The sequence below is a fragment of the Molothrus aeneus genome, chromosome 3 (assembly GCF_037042795.1).
Source record: "Molothrus aeneus isolate 106 chromosome 3, BPBGC_Maene_1.0, whole genome shotgun sequence".
NCBI lineage: Eukaryota > Metazoa > Chordata > Aves > Passeriformes > Icteridae > Molothrus > Molothrus aeneus.
The window spans coordinates 59,370,887-59,386,520 of NC_089648.1; the positions used below are offsets into that span (position 1 = coordinate 59,370,887).

Consider the following 15,634-nt stretch of genomic DNA (forward strand, 5'->3'; position numbering starts at 1 on the left):
AGGAGGCCAAAAGGCTGTGTAAACCTCAATAGAAAGAATGCCTTTGATGTGAAACATTTCTCTTTTTCAGCACTCAGACTTCTCTCTCTTTCACTTCAAAAGGCTTATGATCCAAATTGAATAGCAGCATTTAATAGCCTGCATGGATACTAACCGATCTGACTTACAGAGCTTTCAAAGTTGTAAGAAAATCCAGAACTGATTTTAAGCTCCCTGTGCACCTCTTCTCTATAGCTTGATCGAGTATAAGCTACAGAACAAAAAATGCGGAGTGTTTGATAACGTGTGTAGATGAAAGTGCATCTTCAGCTGGTTATTTTCCACTTCCTTGTCAGCGCTGTGCTCTCTTACACCAGCACCCTTGGAACATCAGAAGGGGGAGCTCTGCTGCCTGAGTCAACAGCTCACACCAACCAAAAAGCAATATGCAGCCTATGTGGCCTTCTCTTTTATCTAGGCTGGTGCTACAGACAAAAATAAAGGGGGAAGCTGTGCAGGGGCTAAAACCTGAAGACACAGAAGCCAACAACCTCAGAACTTACATCTGGCTATGGACCCCTAAGCAAAATAGTCAACGTGCCTTGAACAAGATTCCTCCTTCCTTTTCTCTCCTGTTAACTGATTTTATCCCACACAAATATTATAAACATTGTAGCTGGAGAATCCGGTCATTAAAGCAAAAAAAAATTTGTCAGGAAACACAAATCCACATTACCCTAGTGATAAACATTTTCACTGAGTATTAAGTGAAAGATTCAAAACATGACTGTCACGTCAAACATGTTTTTCATTCTAGGTACTTCTCTGAGGCTTACAGTATAATTAAATTGAGAATAATTTTAAGCTTCTATTCATGAAAAAGCAATTTGAAAAATCCACTGATCCACACATTAAGGATATCTTGTTTTGCATTGCAATGCAATTAAACATCTTCTATGAGCAAAACAGGAAGAACAGTAATAATTCTAAGTGCCAAATTATATTGGAAAAAGCTTGAATTTTCATTTTGGCATTTTCCCAGCAGGTTTTTCTTAAGGAAATAAGAGGGAACATTTAGAAACATGCACATTACAGAGTCTGCTTGAAATTCTGCAGGGAAATGCGAGTATATCCCACTAAACTGGCACTGGCTTAAATTGTGCTTCTGCAAGACAAATGAAATTAGACATGTTGTTTCAAGCTTTATGCCATGTCAGACAATATAAAACTAAAAATGCCCTTGAGTCAATCAGAAAAGTATATTCAGCATAATTCACCCATTCCAAAAGGCTACTGAACAGGCAGGAAACAGTGGTGTGCTGGTAGGCTTACTATGGATAATATCACAGATTTAATTGCTGAATTAGTAGGTAAAATGTCCGCAATCTACAAGAAAAAAAAAATCTGACTTAACTGAGATCATGGTTTTATTATTTTTCTGAAGTACAATTCATAAAGCATTCCTTCAAGGTTTACTATAAATTTAGAAGAAGGAAGGCATTAACAGTATCTTCTCATCAAACTAGAACAGAATGTACGAAGTTACCTGCTACATACTATAAACTGAATATCCTGCTGGAGACAAATGGTAGGGGAAGATAAATCTTGCACAAAAAAGCATTCATACATTTGCTGCTTTCTGCATGCTGTACCTTAAAACTATTGTACTTCAAAACATAGATCCTATGTGATACATAAAATATTTTCTTTTCTTGACTATCCAAGACACCCTATCTTGGTGTGAAGGGATTCTTAACCTCAACATAAAGATCTCTTCTGTTACTCACTGGCTTTTTTCCTCTTGATTATTCCAGGTCTCAGAGGTCACTAATTCAGTTGCACAGGTGTATTGGGTTGATGTTAGCCATGTCCACTGTTTCCTGAAGGGACACTTACCACACATGCTCCTGTGATGTCATCACACACATCTGCGTGACCAAAGCACGTACATGGTGCACAGACTCCACCAAAGATTGTGCCATTCACACGCCTGTGTCGAGGCCAGCAGGACTGCAAGGAAAGTTAGAAAAAAAGTTAAACTCCTGTTTGAACAGAGGAAGGAACGGATTTTTACAATTTTGTTGGATTTGATGCTTGCACACACAACAAACATACTTGCCAAATGAACAAAAATACCAACATTTCTCTAGAAAATTCTTCTTTCTGGTGCTGTCGCTTTGCACTGACCTTAGCCTTAGCAGCAGGTGTGAGATTAGAGGAAGCTTTAACTTGATCATTCTTCTGAAATGGTAAAATAAAGCAGAGAAATGAAGAACTGAAATATGACAGCATGAAAGCAAGAAGCAGACTGAAAAACAGCCAGAAGGTGAAATACTGAAGGAGAGAGAAGGAGGAAAAAACCTCAAAACAACAAAAATGTTCTCTGAGAAGTTCAGGCGCAAAGAGCAATTAAAATACCATTTAGTCTTGTTAGGACTCCAGCAAAATGCTACACTGAAATAAAGCACAGGCTGAAAACTAGGCTATCCTTTTATTTACAAATTGTGCTCCTTAAAGGATAGGGATTTCCCTTTAAGAAAATGCTCTGATTTTTTTTTTAATGTAAAATTCAAATCAATATTAAATGTATGGCCAGTAATTTTGTAGGAAAGGTGACACCATATAACTGTGATTCATCAACGAAAATACAGCTACTCCATTTGCTCATAATAAGATGTCAAGCAGCAGTCTTCCTTACTATATATCTCACAAATTACTTTATAGTTGTTTTTTTTAAATGGCTTTATAGCAAACTATCCTTCTACAGTAGGACTGCTCATGTGATCCAGCAATTTTGCATAAGATAAAAAAAAGTGCATGACAGATTTATGACCTTCAAAAGCATCTGGATAATACAAAGAGAAAGTTTAGCACTGATGGAATACCAGAGTATCATTTAATAAAGAAAATCCTTTCACCTTCATATACACTCTCCAAAAAGATAACAGACTCTTTTTTATAAAAATAAAGATGTCCATTTTTGTCTTACTCTTGAAAAATTGAAAGTAATCTAAAGATTAATTGAAATTATTCTTTAAAAAAATTTCAAAACCTGAGATATTACCCTTATTTTTCATTCTTTGCATTCTTGGTTACACAATCCTAAAAAACCTAAAAAAATTTGTAAATACAAAAAAATAAAAATCTAAAGTTATAAAATCCAAAACCTAAAAACAGGTTAAAAGAAATGGCTGTATTTTACTTTCTGTGGCATGAGATGCAAGTGGTTTCTACATAAATCTACAAATATTTTCCCTCTTTTGGTGACTGAAAATAATATGTTGTGCACAGATACAAATGCTATTGCTCAAGACAAGGCTCCAAAACTCACTAATTTTAAGAGCTTAGACATGAAATTTCAATAGCAGGGCTCAGAACAGTACTAAAAGATTACAGATTGAGGTCTTAAGAAAAGAAATTATGTAACTGTCAACAGCTGGGAAAGCTCTTGACCATCATAGTGAAGCAGGTTAAGCACAACTCCTTCTGCATTAGAAGTGAAAGAGTACAGAGAATGGGAACAAATCTGAGGGAGAAGAGCAATTAGATGTGAAGATGTTGACAAAAGCAAGAAAATTCATCAGTGGAGCAAAGTAACTATCACAAAGGGGTCCAATTGGTATTAGAAGTTTAAAATTTTATCTGCTTTACCTGTCCTTATGGTGTTTCTACACACAGAAAAAGGTACAGAAATTTATTTGGCCAGAGTCTCATAAAAAATAAATTCTGAATTTATATAATGGAAAATCTTAAAAAGAGACAGCATAACTTAAATTGGGTTGGTTGTCTTTGGAAGACCGATCATGTCAAAACATTCATAGCATGAAAATAAGAAAATAATAGTTGTTTTTAGTGCAGCAGCATCTATGCCAGGTACCATATCATCATTATGCAGGAGACAAATACATACATTAAACCAAAGAATGAAGAGAAAATGGAACTGAAAAACTGCACAAAATCAATAAAATATGATGCTCTGCTTAGCTGAAACTGGCAGAAGTAAAATGAACAAGGCTGAAAGTACACAGAAGAAGAAACAAAAATGGTAACTGGGGAAAAAAAAAAGGGATTTTCAACTTCTCTTTCCATACTTTCTTAACTATTGTCTGCCTGGAAATCTTAAACTTCACTTTTTTTCTTTTTTTTTTCCATGCCCACTAGCATGTACAGAAACTTTAAATTTGCAGCTATATTTATGCGCTTTCTCTTGTGGAGTATGATCTTAAGTATGTATCAGATTTCAGGGACTGTTTACGATTGAAGAAAAGGTTTAGCACTGAAGGACATAATGTTGGACAGGCAATTTCAGCAACACCAGGACAGGAATTCTACCCAAGCCCTTCAGCTTCTACAACAAAAGTAGATACTGAAATATCGGCAATCAGGGCTTTTCCATTTACTCTCTTGGAAATCAGGCTTAAATCTACACTGGGAGAATAAATGGACAAGTGAAAAGAGTGTGAAACACAGTGGTACTGCATCTAGCATTTTTCTTAAAATAATTGAACAGACAGACAATGGCCAGGCTTTAAAATTATTTCTCAGCTGAGGTAAAAAATATTCTTGTCCGCTTATTTTTCCATCTGTACCATTTTGGGAGTGATAGGAATATCCATTAATTCCTTCAGGCCTTCTTTCCATGTTAGTTCATCTAGCCCCAGCAACAAACAACCACACTTGGCATGAGACTAGACTCTAAACCCTAAATATCACATATAAGCATGAAATTTTTTAAAGAAAAAGAGAGTTGACAAGCAAATGCCTAGAGTGCCTGTGTAAATGGCATACTGCTTGTAGTTTTGTGAAGCAGAGCATCTTGGTGTTTGAAACTATTTCCTTAGAGGCAAAGCTTTTGAAGAATGTTTTTTGGCTTCTATTCACCCCAAGCGATGCCCACGCGAGGTAGTTAATCATACGTATACTTGTATGAACACATTCTGTGTGAAGTAATGGCTTAGTTAGCAAAGTGGGCATTTTTCTGAGCATTATTATTGGTTACATTATTAACTGTTACAGGAGCAAAACAATGTGACACAATCCTCAGAACAAATGCAATTCTCAAAAACTCCAAGGCAAATGGCAAAGCCCTGGGAAAACAAAAGAAGAAATTCAACCCCATTAACTCAAATAAATTGATCAGTCTTTGCTGTGCACAGGTCAGATAACTGCCATTTTCCTTCTAGTTATGTTCATCCATTTGTATTATCAAATGGCTAAGGAGTACAAATATTGTTTCCGCTTCCTTTTAATGAACCAAAATGTCTTTTCATACGTTAGAAATCATCACATGTGTAAAATTTCAGATTTTAAATATTATCAGATATAATGAACCATCACCTGGAAATAAAGGTAACTAGTCAAGCCATGGCAAATTCCTAACAAGAAGGGACAGGTGTCCTATTATTTTCTACCAACACAGGTCCACTGTCTGCTTCCACCTAGCACAGTGTTAGCAACATTGAACTAAACTGCATCATGATACTCACCTCACAGGAGGTACCATCATAGCCTGGAGGACATTCACACAACTCCACTCCAGATGCTACCTTTCTCCCCCTTGAAGTGTGGTCAGCAGATTCCATAATAACGCTTCTTAGTCTGGATGTAACAGAAGTTAAATGGGCAAAACAGGAAATTAGATGGATATGTGCAGCTGAATGCAACGAACACTTTATAGGGACATGCAGTGGCTTGTTTCTGTTTTCCTGCCTAAGAATTAGGAGGTTTTCATATTCATCTATTTCTTCCTAAACTATATGTCTGTAGGCTTGTTACTATTTTTGTTCATCATGTGCGCGAGATTGTGGTCAGATACCCACTGATAAAAATAGATTAAAAGTGTCTTACAGCACTGTACCAGGCTATTCCTGGCCTGCAAGCCACATGTGCCAGCTTGCATTGCAGCTGCATATAGAGCAAATCTGACACTAAGCAAGGTCTTCAAAATTTATGAACCACTAGTCCAGCTTTCTAAAATATTACATTACTAAGTTTTGAATATAGGGTATTTTTACTCCGGAGATTTGACCTCTGGAAAAGATGTCAGCCCTGTCCAGAAAGATTGAGGATCTAAGTATTATGCATATGAAAGAAAAATGTATGTTCATGAAACAAAAAAGAAATCTTCTGCCATATACCCTGGTCTCCCCAGTGCCAGAGAAAAAAAGTACCAAACAGCTGTTGTTTAGGTGAACACTGACCATGATTTTTGTTTCAAGAGCATGCAAGTATGATAAGAGAAATAACAGAAGGCTTTTGATAGTCTTACAGCTATTATCAGAAACAGATGTAATTTACCTCAAGAGTATCTTTCTGTGGAGAAAAACTGAGATTTGGGAGTTTAATTCTTATGAGAATTCGAAGGAACATTAACGTATTACAGAGGCTAAATTACTTCTATTTTCACCCAGTAATCTTAACAGAATGTTCGATAACTAAAGCTACTTCAAGAGCTTGTTTTGAAGTTGTCTTCAGCAGAAAATACCTTTCATTCATGACATACATTTTATCAAAAAGGTTTTTTCCCCCTTCATAATAGGGAATTTATCTTTTGGCTGCAAAAAATCCTGAAAATTATTTGGATGACCTTGGACAAGAAAACATCCAAGAAAAATATTTTGTTGTTGCTACAGCGGTTGGAGGAAAGCTTAAGACAGAATATTTTCCCACTCGATTTTATGACTACTCCAAGTAAGTTATGATTACTCCAAGTAAGTTAAACAAGATAATGGGGGGAGAAAAGGGAAGATTTCTTAAATTAAGATAGAAGCTTCAGAAAAACAGAATTTCTACCACCACTATGAATATGACTGGACCTTGGAGGGACAATCATTGTGCATAATGCAGTTAGAAACTTCAAGCTGATTTGGTGACACTAGAATCTCTGTAAAAGGTTCTTGATACTGTTTTAAGAGAAGGATGCTTCTTCCTATCCAGATCTTCAGTAAATTCACTCTGACTTTTCAGTATATCCCCTTTGCTCCATTGCTGTACATTTATTGCTGTACATTTATTTTGCAATCATTCATTTGAATTTTCTTTATTATAAGATAACCAATCTCAAGGATATCAGATATCAAATAGTGACTATTTTACCAGTAAAAAAATTAAAAATTTTAAAGAAGAAAACCTTTTAATGAAGAAAAATTTTTTTAATGAAAGGTCAAATTTAATTTCTCATTTGAACTACAGCTAGCTCCCTCTAAGCATTGATCTTGGAACAAAGAGAAGCACTAACACACAGAAACAATCCACCCAGTATTATCCCACATTTGTATTCACTGAATTGTTCCAATTTTCATTACATTCTGCTATTTGCTAAATGGGATTTTAATGTGTTTAACAGTTTTTAGCATTAACAGTTACTCAGTGAGGAAAGCTACAGTGATTTTCTTTTCTCCCATTTTGATGTTGCAATTTTGATTCCTCGATGCCATTCTGCATTCATTAAAATACATAATGCTGGCAGAAATGGAGAACTGGATCCTGGAGATGCACGAACAATTTGAGGTTAGACATCAAGACCAAATATTTAAGCTGACTGTTACTGTCAGCAGGCAACTGTTGACTTCTAAAAACAAACAAGATTAAAAGGGAAGGGGACATTTCAGGCAGTATCACACAGTTTACTGTCTGCTGTGCCAGGCATCTGAATCACACTGGCTACATAAGGCACATGAAGTAGTGACCCAATCATTGCTCATTTGTCTTGAAGCCAATTCTGCATATGGAAAAAAACCCCTGGCCTCTTCTTCCCTGTTTCTCCTTGTGTCTAGTACTGACTCCTCTCTATGTGGCTGCAAACAATCTATTCCCTTCCACACTCCAATTTCCAGTGCCTAGCTGCATGTTTGCAACACTTACAATCAGTGACCACTCTGAATATTGAAACTGAATAAACAGTGCTACTAAACTTTCTTTGAAGCACAAGCTAACAGTATTAGATCTAAAAAAAACAGTAAGAGAGCAGTATCTTTTCTTGGCCTGTTGCTTCTACCACAGACGGACTTAACTGCAATCATTTGGAAGACCTTTCAAAAGTTAGAGGAAGATTAGGTTTTAAACCCAGAAGCTGGGTTCACTTTCATATTGATTGCTGCATTTCTGTATTCTCAATTTTTAACTGACTTGATCATCTAATTGCCCATTCCTATAAGAAAGCTTCCTAATTATGCCATGGAGCAATAACAACACTGCAAGCTTAAAATTACCTAAAAAATGTACACAAAACCATGCTTGAGTCAAACCCAGCATGACTGCATTCATATTGTTTAGTGGATACTTGAAAACATAACAGATTAACTAATGTTTCTAGTAGGTTAAGCTAAACAAGGGTAAAATTAGAATCTTTAAATTAAAGCTCTTGTCAACTGGAGACAGCTCTATTGAATTTTTAAGTCTTTTTCTACATGACTGCAAGAAAGTTACTTTATGCCTCCATTCTGGTCTCTTTTTAAACTCAGATTATAACAGCACCTTTGGAATCCTTACACATGTGGTTACATCAATTTTGAAAATTTTCAGCACTTAAATGAACAGGTTGCTTAATATAGCAATCTCTAATTAGTATGTTACATAATTCTGCTGGTGCTTTGAGGCAGAAATTGTCATTCATGACAGATCTAGTAACCTTGTAATATTTCTGTCTCTCTGCCAGACCCTCTTAACCCTCTCAGAGGAAAATCCTTCTGTCCACTGCACATACCTGTTTAAAGACAATAAAAGCCTTTTAGTTCATATCTACTTATCTGTTAAGGCTTAGCTCTACAGTATTTCTTTTCAAAAAAGTCTTCCTTTGGAGACCATCCTTTGGAGTCCTTAATCAGCCCTAGATATGACAAAGAATATCTTCTTCACTGGATCTACATTTTCCCTGAAGAACTAAATGGACAGAATATGGAGAAAAGGGTTATTTTGCATGATCTTAAGAGTGATGAGCACAGCTTTGCACCTAGTACGTTTCAGCATGAGTGAAAGTCAAAGAGAATATAAAACAATTGGTAATGAGGCACATCCTGAAAATTAGCAATATCTCTACACAGCAGATCATAAACTGGGCTGGATGGCAGTAGATGCAGTTGCTGGTGCCTGGAAGCATGAACTGTTTTGAGGAGACTTAACTTCACAAATTCCACCCTAACAGGTGGAACTATCTTTGCTACACCTAAAGATGAAAAACTTAATTTGTTTAATTGTGGTTGAAATTCCACATCCTCTCTTCTGTCATGCTAAACCACAATGAGCACCCTGAGAGCACTCAATAAAATTGTTTACTTTATTACACAGTAATACAGCAATCACTGCATTCTTCTCTGGTAACAGACATCAGAGGGACAGCTAGAAATGTACCAGCAATATAAGACCATTTCTAGCAAAACAAGTTACTCTTCAAAATCACTTCAGTTCCTTCCCCTAATCCCATTTTAACTCACTGTCTTTAAGGGACCAATATTCAAAACTGTAATGTCACTACACCTAGATGCTGATGGCTACCAACATGCACAGCCTAAATTATATGTGTTGCAGAGCTCTTCTCACAGAACATTTTAAAAAAATGCTCTCAGAAAATTATCTTTAACACACCACTAAACTGTTTCCAAAGGCAGAAGATGGACAAGACTGTGAAATGGTGAGGCACCACACATGACCAAATGGCTTAAGCAGTAATCTGGGATGCAGGCAGTGATATATAGTCTTCCAAATTTGCCAGACAGCTTTGCCTTACTTACAAGGCACATTCTATAGATTGTGCCAGTTCTGCGTGTGTGTGCTTACCTGAGCTCTACACTGCTGCCCAGAGGGGAGGGGATCTCATCCATCCCACCCACACTGTTCCACAGCATAGGCAGGATGGAGCCCTCACACGTCCAGCACTGCGCTTTCTTCAAAACTGCCCAGCCAAAGTGCCTTTTGTAGGAGAGCCCCCCGTCTCCTACTAGTACAAATGTCAGTACTCAAATATATGTAAACCTCTGATAACTGAAGTTTGCCTTTCCCATAATACTTAGTAACACCTTTGGCCCAAGGAAAGTCAGTCATACATATCTCCTTTGAAAGTTTGCATTTCCCCTATTATGCAGTAAGACCTCTGGCCAAAAGGAAGTCAATCTTACATATCTGCTTTAAAAATAGCATAAAAGACCCTATTGCTCACCCTAAAATTGCCCCTGCACTCCTTTAGTTTGGAAAATTCTGAGTAATGGTTTGGGTTTTTTTTTATTTGAATGAGAAGAGAGCAGAAGATCATCACTCCCTGAGCTCCTACTAGTCTCAGCTGTAAATTGTGAATTAACAGCTCATGGTCTGTTCATAGTGCATAAGAGGTGAGCTCTGCCTGGTGTTTTGGCTCTCCTCAAAAATCAGGGTGGGAAGCTGAGGGACCATGAAAGACTTTCAAACTGGATGCAGGGGGATGCAAAAGAATGCGAGGTTGATGACTGAATGAGCAAATTAGGAAGCAGTTTGGCCCAAACTCAAGCTAGTTATGATTCACAAACTTACTTACAGAGCTGTAATACATACTAATTAACCACAGGAGAAGACAGAGACCGAAAAGATATGAATTATTTTGCAGGGAAAAAATTTACACTGCTGAAGCTCAAATCAGAAAACTCCATGCTGTTGACACAACCTGCCTTTGAATTTAGGATATATTTTAATTACCTAAGTATTCAAATGATGGTTAGATTGCTGAAGAAATTTCACAGCAGCAAAAACTCTGTCTGTGCTCTCAGCAAATAATCACTAAATGTGCTATCAGCTCCTCCATTCCAAATTGGCTTATGCCACTGAATCAACTGATGTGCATATTAGAGAGCATTTCAGGTTTCCTGCCTTGTGAGTAAAAAGCTACTATGCAATCAATTCCATTACACATTTTAAAAATATTACTTATGCCACCTAACTATTAATGTTAATCACACAGTATCAGGAGAGATGTTTTCTTCACCCCATCTGGAGTATTTGTTCACGCACTTAGAAAAATTTGAAATGCAAGATGAGCTTTACAGTTTCAAACACACTGCAGCAACTGAAATAGAACTGTATCATCTCATATGTCTTTAATTTTATCAGAGGACTCAGAAGAGTTCACATCAAATCAGTGAATCTGAGCAGTCCATGCAACATCCTGACATAAATCAAGGGAAAGGCTTTGGGATTAGCCAGTTCTGTGTGTGGTACTGATTAAAAACATAGAAAATTCCCCTTGAGGCACTTTTCCAGCTTGGAGACTCAGGATATTATTCTCTGGTTCACTGTTAATGTGGCCCTGTATGGTCATTAAATGGGAAAAACGATATACAAGCAATATATCATTTCCTACTTCAACATGTTATTACCGCTCTCCATGATTTACCATGTACATGGGAATTACTGTGTTCACAAAATAAACATATTTATAGAACTGTCATTCATGCCTTCATAGTCCATGTAATTTCATTTTCTTAAAAGGCTGCTTCTTTCTGTTGCCTTCCTCCTCCCGTCTATCTAAAATGAAAAACATACTAACAAAAGTTGAAAGTGTAAATGAATGCTATGGATTTCATGGTAATAAATTAGAGTGTTTTAAATTACATCAGCCTTGTTCTCTGAAGAGAGAAAACAACTCTTTTGAGAAGCTGCCTGTAGCAAAGGGACCCGTTCCTCACATTCACCTGTAGATGGCATTCATCCCATTGCTGTATGTGGCTCTTATGAGGATCCTCTTCACGTTTGCAAGGATAGTCATGAACTCCCTCCTGCTGACTGGAACATCAGTGCCATGCACTGAGAAAGATTCTGGTTTCAGCACAATTTCTTCAGTGTGCTCTTTGGAAGGCTGCAGGTGGATTATCCCTTTTGGAGTGCTGATTTTCAAGTCACCTCCCTAGAGAGAGCCATGAAAGAGAGAGATTTAAACATGAAAAAAATCTTGGAAAAAAGCCCATTGGGGTACATGATTTATTGAATAATATATTTTACAAGAATGACAAATATCAGGAATAATATTCACTTTTCATAAACCTGAAATGGGCTTGCCTGATAGAACTGAAAAGCAGTGGAAAAGAAAGTTTGGGTGTTTCAGATAAAACCTACTGTCATGGTGCAGGTTCTACATAGGCAAAAGCAAATTCATATAATGCTGAGGTGCAAAAGAAGAGATCTACTGAAAGAATGTCAAAGTGTATCCTCAAGTGACCAACTAATTTATTTCCTCATGGATGAACAGGAAGCATTACAGTTTTCTAAGTTATTTACAATACTTGCAATAATACCAGAGACTCCTTGAGATATTGAAACTTTTAGTTTTCTAAAGTATATAGTTTTCTCACACTAGAAAATAACTGAAAGCATGTGCACCCTTCTGTTTTGTGTCCTCAGCCATCAGACTTTACACTGAACATTTGAAAAACCAGGCCATTTTCTCTTTCTCTCTTTGTCCCTTTCTTTTTATTTCTTTTCTTTTTTTTATTTTTTTTTATTTCTTTCTTTAGCTGCAAATACTTTACCTCTATGATGACATCAGATTGAACCATGAGTTTGGCTGTTTCTTCCTCTTCTTCTTCTGTGACGTCATAGGAGACTGTAAATTTCAGATGTCCTCCAGCAGCTGCTACCTGGGGAATTAAAAGACAGAAAAAAAGTCTAATTAAATAAAAGAAAATGGGCCTTAACCACCTGGGGGCAGTTTTCTTGAGCATCAGTATATTTCTAGTGTTGCAAAACCACATGCAGATCCCTGAGGATTACAGTTGTTGAAGGCTGCAAATTCCTTAAACCCACAGACTAACAGAGAAATCAGAAACAGATATGAAATCTGTGCAAATTTCCACTAGATACCTGCATTAGACTTTCAGTGTATTTGTTCAGTTATATGGTTCTCATTTAGGCTGGCCTCTGTATCAGCAGCCTTAGCAACCTACAGAAAATTCAGTAACTTCAGTTCCATTGCTGGAGCAAACTACCAAAATAGAAAAAAAGGCCTGCAATGTTTTTTTTCAGAATGAACTGTAACCCAAAGTAAGAATTTTCCCTGATGGAATTAAATAAATTTACTTTAAAAGAATGCTTCAGCCCTTTCACTCAGTTTGACCCAATCTACAATGTGAGAAGTCAATGACCAGGCTCTTGTGTCATGGCAATATATGTTTTCCATGCTCTTTTAGCCCCCAGGATCATGGCATGGACACAAGTTATTCCATTATAAATGGAATGTAGTATGATGCAAATACAAAGTTGCAGACTTGAATGACAGAGTTCACCACAGAAATAATGCTTTCTGTTAATTGATTGGAAGCAGCATAAGTAAATAAAATCCTGCAAGAACTATATTTTAGGTTTTAAATGCATCTGCCTCATACTTCATTGCAATGTGAGCCTCATCTCTGAGAATATTAAAATCACAGGGATTCTTCTGGCCCTTCCAATGCCTACTGCTGAGCACAGAGCAAATTTGTGAATCTTTTACAAAGCGAATAATCTCGTTATTGTTAAAGACATATTTGTTCATCATATTGAATGTTTTTGCACACAGTAACAAAAAGCAGTGAAAGTCAACATCTTCATTATTTTAGGATTCATCTAATTCAGGGGTGAAAAAAGGTTCCAGCATTTAAGGCCTGGAAATCAACTGAATATGAATTAGTGATAAAGGTATATAAAAACCCCGTATCTGAGGCTGTAGAGCTAATTTTTAGGTTAAAGCCAGAAAATTCCCTCCAATTCATAACCTGGATCTTGGACTACACAATTGTAGGATCATAGAATATCTCAAGCTGCAAGGCACTCATACTAACTTGGTCACTCTCCCCTTGACATACTTTAATAGTCTGATGTCCTTGAGGTGCCCAAAAGTACACACACTGCTTGAGGTGAGGTTGCCCCAGAGCAGAGCAGAGCAGGACAAACCCCTCCCTTGCCCAGCTGGGGATGCTGTGTCTGATGCCCCCCAGGACACGCTTGGCCCTCCTGGCTGCCAGGGCACTGCTGACTCATGCTCAACTTGCCACCAACCCAAACCCCCTGATCTCTTTCCACAGTGCTGCTCTCCAGCCTCTTACCTCACAATTTGTGTGTATAAGCAGGAGTACCTATCCCAGGGACAGAATCCAGAACTTGCTTCTGTTAGCTTTTGCTGGTGATGGCCCAGCTCTCTAGCCTGTCCAGGTCTCTCTGTAAGGCCTCTCTCTCTACCCTTGATGGAATCTGCAGCTCCTCCTAGTTCAGTCACTAGCAAACAGCAGCATCACTTGTTTATCTACATAGTGTCCAAACCTGCTGGGATCAATGCAACCACTTAAAAGCCTTGACCATAGCAACATGAAAAGATTTTTTTCTTCCTTGGATACAGCTGTTACAGCATTTTTGTTTTGCCCCTGGTCAAGTCTAAGCACTGGTTTGTAACCGCTAGAGGAATGTAGAAAATTTAGATATCTGAAACGCTGCAAGAAGTACCCAGAATTGCTTTCAGCTGTAGACAAACATTTTAGAAGAGTAACTTTTGCAGAATTTTATCATTTCTATTTCAAATTCAGACTAATGACAAAGATTCAAGAAAGCGAAAATAATGGGAAAACAAAGATTAGGCATTTTCAGGCAGCCCATAAAAATTATGCACCAATACAGGTTTTACTTTTTCCCAGCTATATAACCTTTACGTTTAGCATATAAAAATCCAACACAAGAACTCACAGATCATAAAGCAGGGAAAAAAAAAAAAGGAAAATAAAAAAGGAAAAGAAGCTAGAATGGATTAGGGACTCCTAATATATAACCAACAGGAAGCACAAGAGGAAAGGGGTGGGTTGCCCAGTCCAAAAAAGAGAACAGTCAGAGGAAATAGGAAAAAAATTTTAGAAATATAGAAGTCTGGAAAAATGCAGTGGCCATTTTTATTTACCTGTGGCAACTGCATAAGGGAAGGCATGAAGAAGATTCAGCTTGACTATACAGAAAGCTGATTGTCAGGATGGTCAAAACAGTACCAAATTACTTGAAAATGCTATTGAAGTAGTTTATTAATTAGCAGCAGTTCAACATGTCAGAGATAGTCTGGATATGATGCCTAGGAGTTGGAATATGATTTAAGAAGTCTCTTGAGGTCTCTGCTAGCCACAGCAGTCTGAGTTTCAGTCCTGCAACTGGCAAGATTTGCATATCACGAACAGGATCACACACTGAAGACAAGGTCCCTAAAAGGCACTTGTTGTAGAGAATACCTCACAGTTCAGAGTATGTATTTACCTTGTATACAGATTAGAAAAAACCCCAAACTTACATAAACCAAAAAGTACAACTTCCTTTTGTCATTGTTTGCAATGGTAATTTCCTTCCTCTGCATATTTGAAGGACAAGTTCATTGACAGGCAAAGGAATTCAGAGGTCAATCCATGTGCTGCATGTCATCTTGTGCAAAAAGTACTTTTCACTGAATTTTAAATATAACTACAATACATAAATTGGGCACCCATGATTTCCCTCTACTTTCATGTTTTTCTCTGTATCACCCAAAGATTCAGAGTTCTGCTTCAAGGACTGTCATCTGAGACCATCAACACCAAAGAGACCAAGGCATAAAAGTTTGCCTGGCTGGTGACAAAGGCATGTATTGTTGAGTCAAGAATAGCTGTATAAAAATGTCAAAGAAGTTCCACAGAAGTTTTGTTGTCTCTCCAAC

The 15,634-nt window shown here is 37.3% G+C and overlaps 1 protein-coding gene across 1 annotated transcript in view; it reads right to left on the bottom strand.

Moving 5' to 3' along the window:
* Window positions 1–15,634, bottom strand: part of LAMA2 (laminin subunit alpha 2) — a 254,837-nt gene that overhangs the window by 143,009 nt on the left and 96,194 nt on the right. The window contains exons 13-16 of the mRNA XM_066546117.1: window positions 12,468–12,575; window positions 11,634–11,845; window positions 5,466–5,577; window positions 1,876–1,989 (exon numbers count right to left, since the gene is read on the bottom strand). Of these exons, the coding sequence (XP_066402214.1) occupies window positions 1,876–1,989; window positions 5,466–5,577; window positions 11,634–11,845; window positions 12,468–12,575 (546 nt within the window). The remainder of the gene's footprint in view (window positions 1–1,875; window positions 1,990–5,465; window positions 5,578–11,633; window positions 11,846–12,467; window positions 12,576–15,634) is intronic.